The 14045-nt window shown below is 52.2% G+C and overlaps 1 protein-coding gene across 1 annotated transcript in view; it reads right to left on the bottom strand.

Moving 5' to 3' along the window:
* The window catches only part of SLCO2B1 (solute carrier organic anion transporter family member 2B1), a 58477-nt gene that overhangs the window by 9382 nt on the left and 35050 nt on the right, over positions 1-14045 (bottom strand). The window contains exons 8-10 of the mRNA XM_024572754.3: positions 8117-8219; positions 3658-4015; positions 593-758 (exon numbers count right to left, since the gene is read on the bottom strand). Of these exons, the coding sequence (XP_024428522.1) occupies positions 593-758; positions 3658-4015; positions 8117-8219 (627 nt within the window). The remainder of the gene's footprint in view (positions 1-592; positions 759-3657; positions 4016-8116; positions 8220-14045) is intronic.

The raw sequence follows: 14045 nt of genomic DNA, 5'->3' as shown, positions 1-14045 counted from the left end.
GCTCCCCCCTTGTGGTCTCGCACTCCAGGCCCTTCTTGATCGGGGCCTTACTTTCCCTCCACGAACCCTAGCTTCAACTGCAGCAAGTTCTTTGCAGTTTCATGAAACACTGTATTTGACTCTGTGTGTGTGTATGTGTGTGTGTGTGTATGCCCTGTAACTCTCTGCTTCTGCTCTTCCTCCTGCCTGGAAAGCCCTTTCCTAGTTTGCCTACTCACCCTTGAAGCTTCTGGAACCCTCCCAGGTGAGCTATATCTCCTTCCATCCTCATCTGTATTTGTGGGGACCACTTCTCCTGCCCAGCAGTGCCCCTGGGATTCCTGAGCTCTTTCCCTTCACATCTCTCCTGTATAGACAGCTGGGGCCAGACCTGTTCACCTCTGTGTTCTGGGCACTGGCACGTGCCTGGGCCCAAGCTGGCGATGAAAGCTTATTGAGAGAATAACATTCTATATCTGCCAGCAGAAGGAGACAGGCAGACAGAGAGCCAGAGAGTGTGGATGTTCAGAGTGGGAGAGTGTGACAGGCACACAGTGACAGGGAAGGGCAGAGCCCATGAGAGGCAGATGGAGCATCCGGAGGCCTGACCCACCTGGCTTTTGTCCGAAGCCTCCCGGACCACCCGGTTGGCACAGCCTGCGTGGCAGGGCGTGAGGAACTCCACATGGGTGCTGGCGTCGCAGACGGGATTAAAGTCGTCCGTGGGGCAGGAGCAGGGCACCATGCAGCCTGGAAAGAGCTCCAGCCCCCGCTGGGCACTGCCGGGAGAGAAGGCCAGAAGGGTAGGCTTGGCTCTGCCTCCCTCTGGCCATGAGCCGATGCACCTCAGCCCCCAGCCTGGCTCCCCATCCGAAAGTGCAGGGGCCAGCAGTTCCCACCCCATACAGGCTTTGCACTGTCCGGGCTGCTCTAGGACATGGAGGCCGTGAGCTCCTTGCAATGGACATGAGCAAGCAGGAAGATGGGCTGGAAGCTTCAGGGGACCTCCCTCTCGATGGGAGAGAGGGGGAGCAGAGCCTGGACCAGAGGCCTCTCAGACCTCTTCCTGCCCCACCAGCCTATGGCTGTTTGAACTGCTTCTTGACCATCTCTGCTCTTCAGTGGCCCTTCTTTAAGGATTATAAGATAAATCCCTCCCAGAAACTAGTCTCAAGTAAAAAGTGCCTTTTTCCTCGATATAGTTGGATTACTGGTTTTTCCTGGGGAAATTTGAGCTATGTGTGTGGAACTCAAGATACCTGACTAGCTGTGGGGTCTCTGACCTGCTCCTGCCTCTCTCTGGGCCTCAGCTTCTCTGTCTGTCACCTCGGCTGGCGGTCCCTCACCCCATCATCTTCAGTTTTGTGACCTCTTGATCACTGTCACTACCCTGTCACTGTGTCTAGGGAACGTTTTTGTCCCACCTGCCTTCCTTCTGAGATCCTGCCCTCCAAATCCCAGGAGAGCCCCTACCCTAGTCAGCCCGGGCAAGGTGGGGCAGGAGATCAGAAGAGAGGCTAAGTCCCAGTGCTAGGTCACCCTGGGAGGGGCAGAGGTGCCCTGGGACTTAGAATGTGACTTGGCTTCACAGCCTGAAGGGAGAAAATCTGCCAAGGAGCCAATGGCCCAGATGCAGAGCAGGAGGCCAGAGGGGGCGGCTAGAGGTGCTGTAGGCCTGGGATGGGTGTGGGCAGGGCCCAGGCGGAGCGGCCGGCCTGGCTAACTCTGTGAAATCTCAGTTCCAGAGAGGAGAGTCAGCAGGGCCTGGGGAGGCAGCCAGGGCAGCAGCTGAAACAGCCTGTAGCCAGAGTCGGGGGTGGGGAGGTGGAACAAAGGTGAGCTTGCTCCCTCCCTGAGGTGGGGTCTCCATCTGAGCAGGGAGAAAGACCACGGGCCAGCGCAGGCCTTGCCTCCTTTCACCTGTCAGGTGTGGGTCTGACACTGTGTCCCACAGGAGGGGGAACAGGCTGGCACTGTCTGAGCAGAGGGCCTATCAGGAGCGGCACCGGGTACCTCTTGTCCAGGGTACGGCCCTTCTCAGAGCCCTCCTGCCTGCAGCTGGAAGGATGAGCAGGTGAGACCTGGGGCTCATCCTCAGCCCCTTGCTGCTGCAGGGAGAGCCCTGGCTCCAGGTGACCCTGGCTGCGTGACTTCACCTTTCTGAGCCACCCTGTCCTCATCTGTGGGATGGAGATGATGGCAGGACCCTCTCTCAGAGATCCCGTGAGGGTCCAATGAGGAATATGAGAAGAGCTGGGCAGGGCACCAGGTGAGGGGCAGACCTCTGCTCTCGGCAGCTATCGGTATTGTTAGTGGGACCAGAACGTGAGAAATTCTGCTCAATTTGTTCCACTGGTCCTGAAAGGCATCTTCAATGAAATGGAACCCAAAGTTCAGTGAGTAATTGCAAGAATACAGATGCGAACCTGGGTGAAAAGAGATGTCAGGGTCAAGGTGAGAGCGGGGGAGAAAAGAGAAATAGGGCATGTGGTATATAGGCTGACTTTCTGAAAATTGGTGGTAACATAGCCATTTACTTTTTATCCCCAAAACTAGTTCAAGGCCCTGGCTTCATCCTCAGACCTACGACCCGGCCAAAGCCCTCCTGCTGCGCCGAGACCAGGGCTCTGCACACAGAAGGGCCCGCCCTGGCCAGCAGAGATGCCTCCCTGTTTGAAAGAAGGAGAAAAGGAGAAGGGAAGGAAGGAGGGAAGGGGGAAAGGAGATGCGGAGAGGTCCGTGAGGTGGGACCTGGGACAGAGAGGGCCAGGGCTGAGCGTTTCTGGAACATGAGCCCACCTCCATCCCCACCCCTCTCCCACAGAAGGAGCCCTAGGTGCAGAAAGCTGGCACCCAAGAGGCCTGCAGAGAGGCAGGAACGCAGAAAGCTGGGGAATTCTAGCTGAGTGCCGGGCCAGCCTAAGCCTGGAGCAGTTCCCAGGAAAAATGAAATCATTCTGGAGAAGAGGCCTCAACGTAACTTCCCACATCCTTTCCAAGATGCTCCCAAGGGGAGAAGGTATGTGTGGGGGTGGGAGGTGTGGGCAAGGGAAGGGAGATAAGCATCAGAGGCTTTCCTCCTGGGGGGTGGAGGCAGGCGCTGCCCTACACAGGTGGAAAAATAATTCTGGAATTTTAGGGTTAGGGCACAACAGAATTTAGCTCTCAGGCTCTACAAACCAAGCATCTCCGAAATCTCCAGGCCAGTCTCTTCCCAGAGCACAAGTCCTCCCTGCAGTGTCCCTGATAAGGGCCTCCCGGTCCCTGCTTCTCCCCTAGGGATGGAGAGCCTGCTCCCTCCTTCCTTAGGCTGAGCTGGGCTCAGCCCCTGCGACTCACCCCACCTCCAGTGGCTCTCAGGGCTTGCTCACTCTGGAGATGCTGTGCCCACAGGGGCTTTGCCCTGACCGAGCCTCCCTCCCTCCCCAAACCAGAGCTGTCCTACAGGTGAAGTTCCTTCCATCCCTGCCCCTTGCCCTGCTGCCTGGCATCTTCAATGGAGAGGCAAGTGCCAGCTGCTCACAATGGGGAGGGGATGAGACAGGGCTATGGGGGAGGCGAGATTTGAGGTACCCCACTGACTTGGCCTTGTCTGGGCCGCCCCCTTCCCCGTTCCACCCTCTTCCATGCTTTTGCTCACACTCACCCGCTCTCTCTCTCTCTCTCTCTCATACTCACCCAGGCTGGTGGATGATGCCTGCAATCTGGTGAGTAGGGCAGCCCATGAAGAAGAGGGGCAGGCTGAGAAGTAGGCAGGACAGTGTCCCCAGCAGGCAAAGGACACTGCAGTGCAAGGGGCCCAGATGGAGGCGCTTGACCAGGATGCCCCCCACTATGATGCCCAAGATGGCCGAGGGGAAGGAGAGACAGCCAATGAGCACGTTGGCATAGGACGCTGTGACGGAAAACTGGCGCTCCAGGAACTTGGGCAGGAAGGTGGCCATGCCCGCCGCCATGGACGACAAGCACACCTGGGACAGGACCACCAGCAGGAAGATGGGGTGGCGCAGGGTTCGCAGCAGCACGCCAGGGAAGACTGTGGGGTGAATGGGGAGAAGGTCAGAGTGGGCAGCCATGCCATTCACTTCTGTTCCCTCGCGCCCTGTTCAGCTGAAACTGTTCCTTTCCTTCCATCCCATCCCATTCCATGTTATTCTGTTACATTCGGTTCTTTCCTATTCCCTCTGACTCATTTCCACCGAATTCTATTTTATTTTTGAAATTCCGTTTCATTCTATTCCATCGAGTTAGATTGCATTTTATTCGATTGTGTTTCTTTCCTTTCTATTCTGTTCAGAATTCTATTGCACACCCTTCTATTCCATCCCACCCTATCTGATTCTGTTTGGCTCATGCCATCCCATTCCGCTTCATGCCTTCTGTCCTTCCTATTGACCTCTTCTTCTTTCTTTCCACCCAGCCTTCCCCATCCTGTCCTGCTATAAGCTCTTTCCAAGCAACCCAGGCCTTTGTCTTCCCTTCTGTGTCCCCAACAGGGGGCAGCATCCCCTCCCCTGCTCTCCCATCCTTAGTTTACCTTTCTGCACAGCACTTCACCTAACATACTACACGTTTGACTCATTTGGCCATTTTTTGGCCACCCCGCCGCAATGCCACCTTCATTGAGAGCAGGGATTTTTGTCTGTTGTGTCACCTGCTGGATTTCCAGAGCCGGGGGCACAGCAAGCACTCAACCAAAGTTTAAAGAATGAATGAGGGACCGAATGCGTGGACATACAGATGAATGTGTGATCAGATACCCAAATGTTAGGGCTCCGTCTAAGACCTCAAGACAAGGGGAAAGCTGAGCAGGCCGGCTGCTGGGCAGCTTCCTGGAGGTGGGCAGAGGTGGGGTCTGAGGACTGGGAAGACCTGGAGAGACTGGGTGGGAAGGAAAAGGAATTCCTAACAGGGGCACAGCAGGGGCATGGAGACAAGGACAGAAGTGATGACCTCCCCAGGCTCTTCCTGGCTCCTAGACCCGTGCAAGTCTGCTAAACTGAAGGGCGCATAACACTGGGTAAGTCCCTAGCTCTGGACTTCAGGACCATCATCAGCAGGGGCAGCCAAGGTGACAGCCAGGAATGCTTCTGTTCTGACATGTGTGACGCTCTTCACCACCAACAGAGAAAGATGAGAGATGGAAGTTACACAGAAGGTGTGTGGGAGGGGGGAGGAAAGGCCTTTCTAAGAAGAGACATCAGAGGAGCCAGCTGCTTGCCAGGGTGGGCTGGTCGGGAAAGATGGCCGTGGGGCTGCTCTGGGCCGAGTCCCCTTCTGTTCCTGTAGCAGCAGGGCCAGGGCCTCTGTCTTGGGAGATCTGGGCCTGACCTCAGGGCATGGCCAGAGCCAAGCGGGCTAATTCCTTAGCTCCTGGGTGGGGCCTGGAGCTGTTTTCTTGGGACAAACAGTCCAGGCAGGGTAGGTGGGACTGGGGCTGTGGAATTCCCCCTTCTTCGCGTCCCCGGCCTGCTTCCTGTCCTTAGTCTCTTGTCACATACACGGTGCACTCAGCCAGGATTTGAAGCAGGGAGGTGTGACACCAGGCCTTCATATCAGGTAGCTGCCCCAGTCTCCTTCCTTCCCTCCATGAGCTGCCCTGTCCAAGATCGACCTGGGCCTGGCCCAAGCTACACAGGTGCCCTCATTGTACCGGTGGCAGGGACTCACCCAAGTTCACCTGCAGAGGCTGGGGTAAGGCCAGAAGTTTCTTGGGGTTTCCTGACTCCCAGTGTAAGGGCCACTCCCCCTTCTGTTCCCCCACCCCACATTCCTGGGCCTCTGGCTGCCTGGATCCATCTATTAATTGTTTCCATCCTGTCTCCTGTGCTAATCCCTGCAGTGCAGTCTGTCCCCATTCTGTGTCTCCAGTGCCTGCAGCTTGTCCCTACAACAGATGGAAAGCTCTTGGAGGGCAGGGCTGAGCCTTTCACTTAGATAGAGATGCCCGAAGGGAAACTTCAGGGTCCATCTCTAGCTCAGCGGCATGTCTTCTCCACTAGACAGGGGCTTCCCTTAGCTTAGCACAATGTCCCCCCCCGCAGACGAGCCAGGGCCTCTCAACTCAGAGACAGAGCCTCCGCCATCAGACAGGGGCCTCCTCCAGCACAGAGGCCCGGTCTCCCTCGTTAGACCAGGCAAGTTCTCCTTCTACTCAGGGACTGTGTATCTCCCATTGGACAGAGACCTCCCCCCAGCATAGACACTTGTCTCTCCTCTCAACCAGGGCCTCTCCCAGCTCAGGGGCTACATCTCCCCTATCAGACAGGGGCCTTCTTTTGCTCAGGGACTGTCTTCCTCCAAGAGTTTCCAGGCGGTCAAGGCCAAGCCTCAGGATCAGACAGGTCTCTCTGGAGCTCAGCAGAAAGCCCAGCAGCCAGGCTGGCTGACCGGCCACAGGGTTTGTGGCCAGCATTGCCTTGGTTTTCTCTAGGCTCATGTAGAAATTGAAACTACCAGAGACTCTCTGACCCAGGACACCCACTCCAGGATTCATTTTCAGCAACTGGTTCTAGCTTCCCTCTGGGCAGGAGCCAAAGCAATGATTAATAAGCTCTTCCGTAGAGCTGCGTGCCAGTGCTCTCCAGCAGCCGAGGGTGGTCAAGGAGTCCAAACCCCTGCCCCTAGGCTTAGCTCTATGGGGGGGGGGGTGTCCACCCCTACCTTCCCCGGGGTTGCTGGAGAACTGGGAGCTAGATTACTGGTATCGCAACACCCTATCTTAGGAAACACTTCCCAAGAATTGGGCTTAATTAGCTTCCTGTTGCAAAAGTCCTCAGAGAGGACACGAAGTAAACCCTGCGGTTATCATCATCTTAAACCACAGGCAGTTCAATCAGCTGTCCCGGGGCACATCAGAATAATAGCAGGAGGGCAGGCGTGGTCATTGAAATAATAAGTATACCTCATATAAGTACAGTTTTTAAAAATAACATACAAAGGCTTTCCATTCACCACCCCATTGGATTTGTCCAATAGGCCTTGAGAGAGGCAGAGCAAGGGTGATAGACTCCATCTTTCAGGTGAGGAAACTCAGGTAGGGGATGAAAGAAACTTCCACAAGGTCACACGCTTGGCAGCATTGGGAGCAGGCCGCTAACCCAGGCCTCTTGCTTGTCGCCCAGGGCTGTACAGGAGCCTCGCGCACAGCAGGCAGTCAGTGGTCATGGGATCGGAGTCTTTGGGAAAAGACCGGCTACAGGGCCTGGGTTCATGGACCCTGAGTTCATGGTCTCAGGATCAGAGTGACATGGATCTTTGATCGCCAAGTGTACCCCACACGGCACAGACGGGGGGAGCCAAGACCCAGGGAGGAGCGATCACTCAGGTCCAAAGTCCAAGTTTCTGCACTTTAGCCCAGAGCTCCTTCTCCACATATCACAGTCCAGGAATTTAATAAATATTTACTGAGAGCCTTCTGTTTGCAGGCTCCATGGGAGCTGAGAGAAGGGTCACAAATGAGCCAGAATAGGCGCTGGCCTTCAGAAGCTCCCTGACTGGAGGGAAGGACTGGACAAGTACGCAGCACAGATCTGAGCTGATCTAGCAGCCCTAAGCATTCAGAGAGAGCTGAGACGGGGAGAGCCAGGCTAGGTGGGCAAAGGAGAGAAGTGGCACTTGATTTTGACCTAGTGGGACAAGGAAGATTTTTTTTAAAATCCTCACCCAAGGTTATGTTTATTGATTTTAGAGAGAGGAGGTGAGGGGTGGGAGGAGAGAGAGAAACATCGATGTGTGTGTGTGTGTGTGTGTGTGAGAGAGAGAGAGAGAGAGAGAGAGAGAGAGAGAGATCCATTGGTTGTCTCCCATATGCACCCCGACCAGGGATCGAACCCACACCTAGGTATGTGCCCTGACTGGGAATAGAACCTGCAATCTTTTGGTGTATGAGATGATGCTCCAACCAGCTGAGCCACCTGGCCAGGGTAACGAGGGAGATTTTGATGGATAGCAATAAGAAATGATGTTCCAGGCAGAGGGGATCATATGAGCAAAAACTCACAAGAAATCTATGGTGTTCATGAAGGACCTGTAGGTACGGAAAGTGAATAAGAAAGGCAGGAATGGGCTAGATCCTGTACGGCCTCAAATGCCCCTCTCCTTCTGCTTCCCCATAGTCCGGCCTATGCTCACCTACCTTTGATGAACTGGATCACGGTCAGGTCTGGTGCAATCTGGGCTAGGCCGTCCCGCTTCTTTGGGGACTCCTCGGGGCTCTGCTCAGAGGAGGAGTCCTCACCCTGAAAAGACACAACCATGGGCGGTCAGCTGGATGAAACATCCTGCTCACAGATGCTGTGGGCAGGGAAGGGAACTCTGGGAGCGGAGAGGGTGGGGGCCTGTCACCTCCTCAGGGGCAATCGGGGCCAACAGTGCTCCATTTGTTCTTGGCCTAAAGGTTCTTAACAAGTGGGTTTTCTTTTTTAAGAAAACATTTTATTGCCCAGCAATTAAAAGTATTCAAACACATAATTTCTACATAATCTATTGCAAGGTGATCAATGTTAAATGAAATATTAATTTTCATGTGCTTCTGTTCATGTCTTCTTGACCAATTCTTTATTTTTCCTTCCAAAATGTCGCATGCCCCACCTCTGAGGCAATGAAGAATTTTTAAAGACCACAGCTAAGAACTTGAACACCCGCTCATCCGCTGTGGCCTATGTGCTTGTTCCATGCGGTTGTGCTCCTAGTGGTTTAGTCATCCCCCGTGATGAGTTTTTGGAGACATTCGTGATGACAAGTGGTTTTGAAAGAATGGCTGAAATTCCAGTGGCTCCACTTGGTCATCACCACCATTAACATCATAGGAATCACCAGCATCACCATGAAAATTACCACCATAACTACCACCATCTTCGTTATTCTCATCACCTTCAAATCACCCCATTCACACCACCAATTTCATCATGAATAAATGACCAGTATTGTCCCTTACTATTATCATCGTCTCTGTCCTAGTCACCCACCACCAGCACAATCATTATTGTTGTCTCTGTCACCTGACATAATGAAATTAGGACTATAAGAATCACCGATATCGTCATCACTGTCCCAGACACCATCATTACCCCTGCGACCATCCTTACACCATCAGCGTCACCAACCTCTGTCCGAGGTTAACGCCACACTGCTCTTGTCAGTTACTGTCACTCATGGCTATCATCACTTGCAAAGTCACCATCAGCAAGAATGCCCAGTGAGCTGTGCCTCCCTAGGGGTTGGGATGGTTCGAGCCCACAGGCTGGTCTGTCCTATCCTGGCTGCTATGAGAGGAGGAGAATGGGGTTGGCAGAGGCAAGAGGCAACAGCCCCTCTCCTCCTGTTGGGTAAGTCAGGCCACACCCAAGGCTGCTCAGCGCTACCACCTCACCACGAAGAAACTCACGGACACCCTGGGGTGTGACCTTCTGTCTGTGTGAGATGGCCTCCATGCAAACTGTGAAGGATAGGTCTTTTATCCTGGGAAATAAAAGACTTTGGGGGCACAATAATCGTCTCCTGACTGTCAGAAAGAAAGGAGGAAATGATGACAATGATGAGTTGTTACTAAGCCCCTATCACAAGCCCAGTGCATTAACTCATTGAAACATCACAGCAACCTTCTGGAGGAGGTACTATTATAATCCCTATTTTCAGGGGATAAAATTGAGACACAGAGAAATGAAGTATCTTGCTTGGTCACACAACTTGTAAGTGATCTCTGTGATTTGAACTCAGTTTGACTCCAGAGCCTCTATGCACTTGGCTGGTTCACCCTGAGGGAAGAGGGGAGCCAAGGTCACTGAGGCCTAGCTATTCTACCGGCCTTGCTCTAATACATTTTCATGCAGATGTTATCGTGCACAGTTTTTTACATGAGGAAACTAAATCTTGGAGAAGTCACTACTGGCACAGGGTCATTTGAATATGCAGTGATTGAGTGGGTCTGATCTGACTACATTTCTCTATAGGAGACCATTCTGCATAGCGTGGGAAATGTAGCCCAGCTCCCACTGGGAAAGGCCAGTGGAAAGCGAGGTCCAGCACACAGGACCCACGCCCATGGGGATAGGTTCTCCCTGGGGAATCAGGCCTGCATTGTACCTAGGCGGCTTTGAGACTTGCTTTTTGCTAAAACTCCCTCACCTTGAATTGAGGCAGCAAACGTTTACTCATATCTTTAAAGTAAGTTCCTAAAATATATGCTAAACCTCCCAAGGATGAGTGTAGCCAGTTCAACCACTTCTCCCTTTACATTTGCAAATATCCTTCTTTTTTGATGTAATTAGCAACATCTTCTCCTTTATTTTCTGTAAAAGGTAACCACCTAAAGCGAACCTGTGCATGGTAAATGAGGACCATCCTCAGTGTAATGTGCCCAGAAAAGCAATAAAAGCCTGTCCAGGCAAGGGACAGGCCAGACCTCTCTTTCACTGAGAGAGTGGCCGTGTCAACCCTTTTTCTCCACAGGATTTCGGTAGTCCGTGTGAATTTGTCTTGTCTCATCCATAACGCCGCAGACACTGCGGGCCAGTGTCCGCATCACTTCTCTATGCACCTAAGACCAGAATTAGAAGCAGTAAGTTCTATGGAGGAAGACGACAGCCAAATGCACAGAGCACTTTGATGAGGCTGTCCTGAGAGGGAGGGAGTTCCCCATCACTAAGAGCAAGCAAGTGGAGGCTGGCTTCTCCCTGGTCAAGGGGCAGGGCAAGTTGGACTGGAGAACTTATCTGGGGGCCCTCTGGTTCTGCCTCTTGCAGATAAAAAAAAGGGGAGAGGCTTCTGTAATAAAACTGAGAGGTCTCCAGTGATGGAAAGTCACCTCACAGGGTGATCGGATCACATATTCCCAACTGGGCAGGTCATGTGGTTAGTCCTGCCCAGACCTGTAGCTTTTTTAGTAAAAGGTTACCTTTGCCTTATGCCAGCCCTGTCCGTTGTTCTTGTGCATCTGGGCTAACACCCCTTTACAACGCCAGAATAATCCTTTTTCAGACACCTGGGAGACATCCTCCAGGGAACAGGTAATCTTGTTAACTATTCCGTACTTTCCCCTTGCTTTCCCCGCCTTCCTGTAATCCTGCTTACCTTCTCCCTAATTCCAAATGTTTTTTTTTTTTTAAGTTTTTGTAGAAATTTATTTTATTTTATTTTTTAAATTCTTTAAAAAAAATATTTATTTTTATTGTTATTCAGTTACAATTGTCTGCCAGGTGGTGAGGCACAAATACCATATGATCTCACCTTTAACTGGAACATAATCAACCAAATGTATTTTTAAAACTGCAGAACTGTCACTCTCCAGGGCATTGAGGTCTGGCTTCCCAGCAGTTATCATCAGATTGGCTCCAATAAACCTTATAATTCTTTGCAGGTTTCGCTGTTTCTTACGGTGACACTCCTCTCTTCCCATGGAGCCTCTGTCCTCACAGGCCTCACCTGGTCTGTGACTTTCTCTTTCCTTTCTCACCATTTTCATTTTTAAGGGAACCTCTAGAGGCAAATACTGGACTTTCCCACATATCAGAACCTCGTGCCTGCCGCCACCCCAGGGGGGTACACTGTTCTGACCTTCTCCCACCTGGCTCCCTGGTGCTGGTTGGCTCAAGGCTGTGGCCTCGCCCAGCAGGGAAATTCATTCAAACATCAATTCCTGTGTGTTTTTCCCTCTTGGGCTTTTCCCTTCTCTCTTTTTATTTCACCAGGTAGCAAGGGTTCTGGGATTCCTGGCTTCAGGGGAAGTTTGTGGCAATGATACAGAGAGATCTGGTCAGATCACTGGGGAGAAGTAGGAAGGGGAGGAAGGAAGAGGATGCCCATGGCAGTGGTAAACGGGCCTAAGACAGGATTGGCTGAGAAGCTGAATGCCTCCAGAATGCATGGAATTATGGGCAAGAAGATTTGGAATAAAAGAAGGGCTCTTGGGTGGGGTGTGAGCTCTCTCTGGCTCTCGGGCTCCCTTCCTCCAGGATGCCTGCATTTCCCAATGGACAGTATTTTGAATGGGAGGGAACCCTGGGCACAGCCTAGGATCGGGCTGGCCTGGCAGAGGGTGGCAGGTTTATTCTTTAGGTGTTTTAGAGGGAACAGGCTCTGAGGCAGAAGCCTGCTGTTCTTCCAAAATCGTGTAGCTTTTGTATATTATGTTGCTCAAGTTTGTAAACCAACCCTATAGAAATAAGATAATTAAAACAGGGAGAAATGATAGGAGAACCCAGGTGTTAAAGAGTTTAGCCTTAATTGATAGGCTTAAGTGACTAATGCATGTGGAAAGCTGTTATTCCAAAACTGTGAAGCTTTTGAATAAAGACTCCTTTCCTTTATCACCAAACCTTTGCCTTTGGGATTGTGCCGATAGGGTGGCGGCAGGACCCTGATTGCTGTTTGGTGACAGCAAGAAGGAAAGCAGTCTTCACTGCCAGGTTTTCCTTCCCCGCATTCGTTCCCAAAGGTTGAGTCCATTGAAACATTATGCTGGGTGTTGTGGGGGGTGGTGTGTGGAGAGAGGGCGGCCTCTGAGATGGGGGTACAGAGGGGTGGGGACCGAGCAGTCTGTGGCTTCTGTGAGCAGCGGAGAGGCATCTAGCCTCCCAGACTGCCAAAGGAAGCAGTTCGCCTGGAGGGGCAGATTACAGGCTGACCTGGGAAGGCTGGCCTTGTCCTCAGCTATGCCAAACTCCCATGCACCAAGCATGCTGTGGGGGACCACATATGCCAGGACAGATTTATACTGGTGCCTTTTGGGTCAGGGTGGGTCCTCTTTGGTATCTGGGCATCCTATAAGACCTCAGGACCTTTGCTTCACCCTGGGGGAGAGGCCCTGAGAAAGGCCAAGGTTGAATTTCTTGCTGATCTGGCAAGATGGGCATTTGCAGTGGAAGTTAAGTGGATTTGCAGAGGAAATAAAGAACTGTTTATGTTTCACACACTGGAGTCTGAGTCAAACCTTGTTCATTGTCTCACCCTTGCTGGTCTCTGAGATCTGCAAGAGCAGGGACCCTGTTTACCTGGTTCTCTGTCAAACCTCTGGTGCCTCGCCCAGGGCCTGGGGCAAACTAAGCAGATGTCTGATATTTATCTATGGAAAGAAGAAATGCAAGAGCTGGCTCCAACGGGCAGTGGGTGCAACCAATGCCAGACTCTTAGAAGAAACACGAGAACATCAATGGGAGATACTGTCAGGCTGCAAGCAAGCTCTTAGCCTGCTGCTGGCTCGGAAGGGCAGAGCGCCCACACTGAGCACCCCAGGGGCCTCACAGAAGAGAGAGTCCAGGCATGCCAGGCCACTGGCTCTGCATGCCTGCACCTGCTCCATCCTCATGGGGACCTGCAAAGGAAGTACACTAAAACACTCCACGCACAAGCAAACAAGCTGTGCGGTTAGGTAAGTTGCTCAACATCACACAACTAGAAAGTGGCAGAACTAAGATCTGAGCTCAAGCGTGCCTGAGTAGAAAACTCACGCTTTATCCGCTAAGCCCTGGGAGTCAGCGGCCGGCTGCACGCCTGGCGGAGTTAGGAGGCACTTTTGTGCTAGGAGGCGAAGGGGCCTGAAATCCCACCGTTCTGTGTTATTTCTCCTGGTGAGGTCCTGAGGGTCTGTTATTCATTTGTACCTCAGAGCTGTCCTGTCTGAGCCAGCAGCCAGCAGCCACACGAGGCCACTGAGCAATGGAAATATGGCTGGTCCCAACGGGGATGTGGCGTAAGTATAACATACACATTGAATGTCACAGACTTAGTGTGAAAAAACAAAGAATGGATAATATCTCATTTTTAATGTGGACGAAAGGGGGGCTCTATAATAAATCTGACAAGTCCAACCAAGTAACCTCACAGAGCAATCTTATCATAAATTGCTGACTGGGCAGATCATGGTAACTTCTGTTTTTTGTTTTTTTTTGTTTTTTTTTAAAGATTTTATTTATTTATCTTTAGAGAGAGAGGAAGAAAGGTAGGAACCATTGACCGGTGGAGGCCCCCAACGAGGGACCTGGCCTGTAACCCAGGCATGTGCCTGACCCGGAACCAAACTGGTGACCCTTCGGCTCGCAGCCCAGTGCTCAATCCACTGAGCCACA

The sequence above is a fragment of the Desmodus rotundus genome, chromosome 5 (assembly GCF_022682495.2).
Source record: "Desmodus rotundus isolate HL8 chromosome 5, HLdesRot8A.1, whole genome shotgun sequence".
Taxonomy (NCBI): Eukaryota; Metazoa; Chordata; class Mammalia; order Chiroptera; family Phyllostomidae; genus Desmodus; species Desmodus rotundus.
Note: the sequence above shows the minus strand (reverse complement) of the source record. Positions and strands in the feature narration are given on the sequence as shown.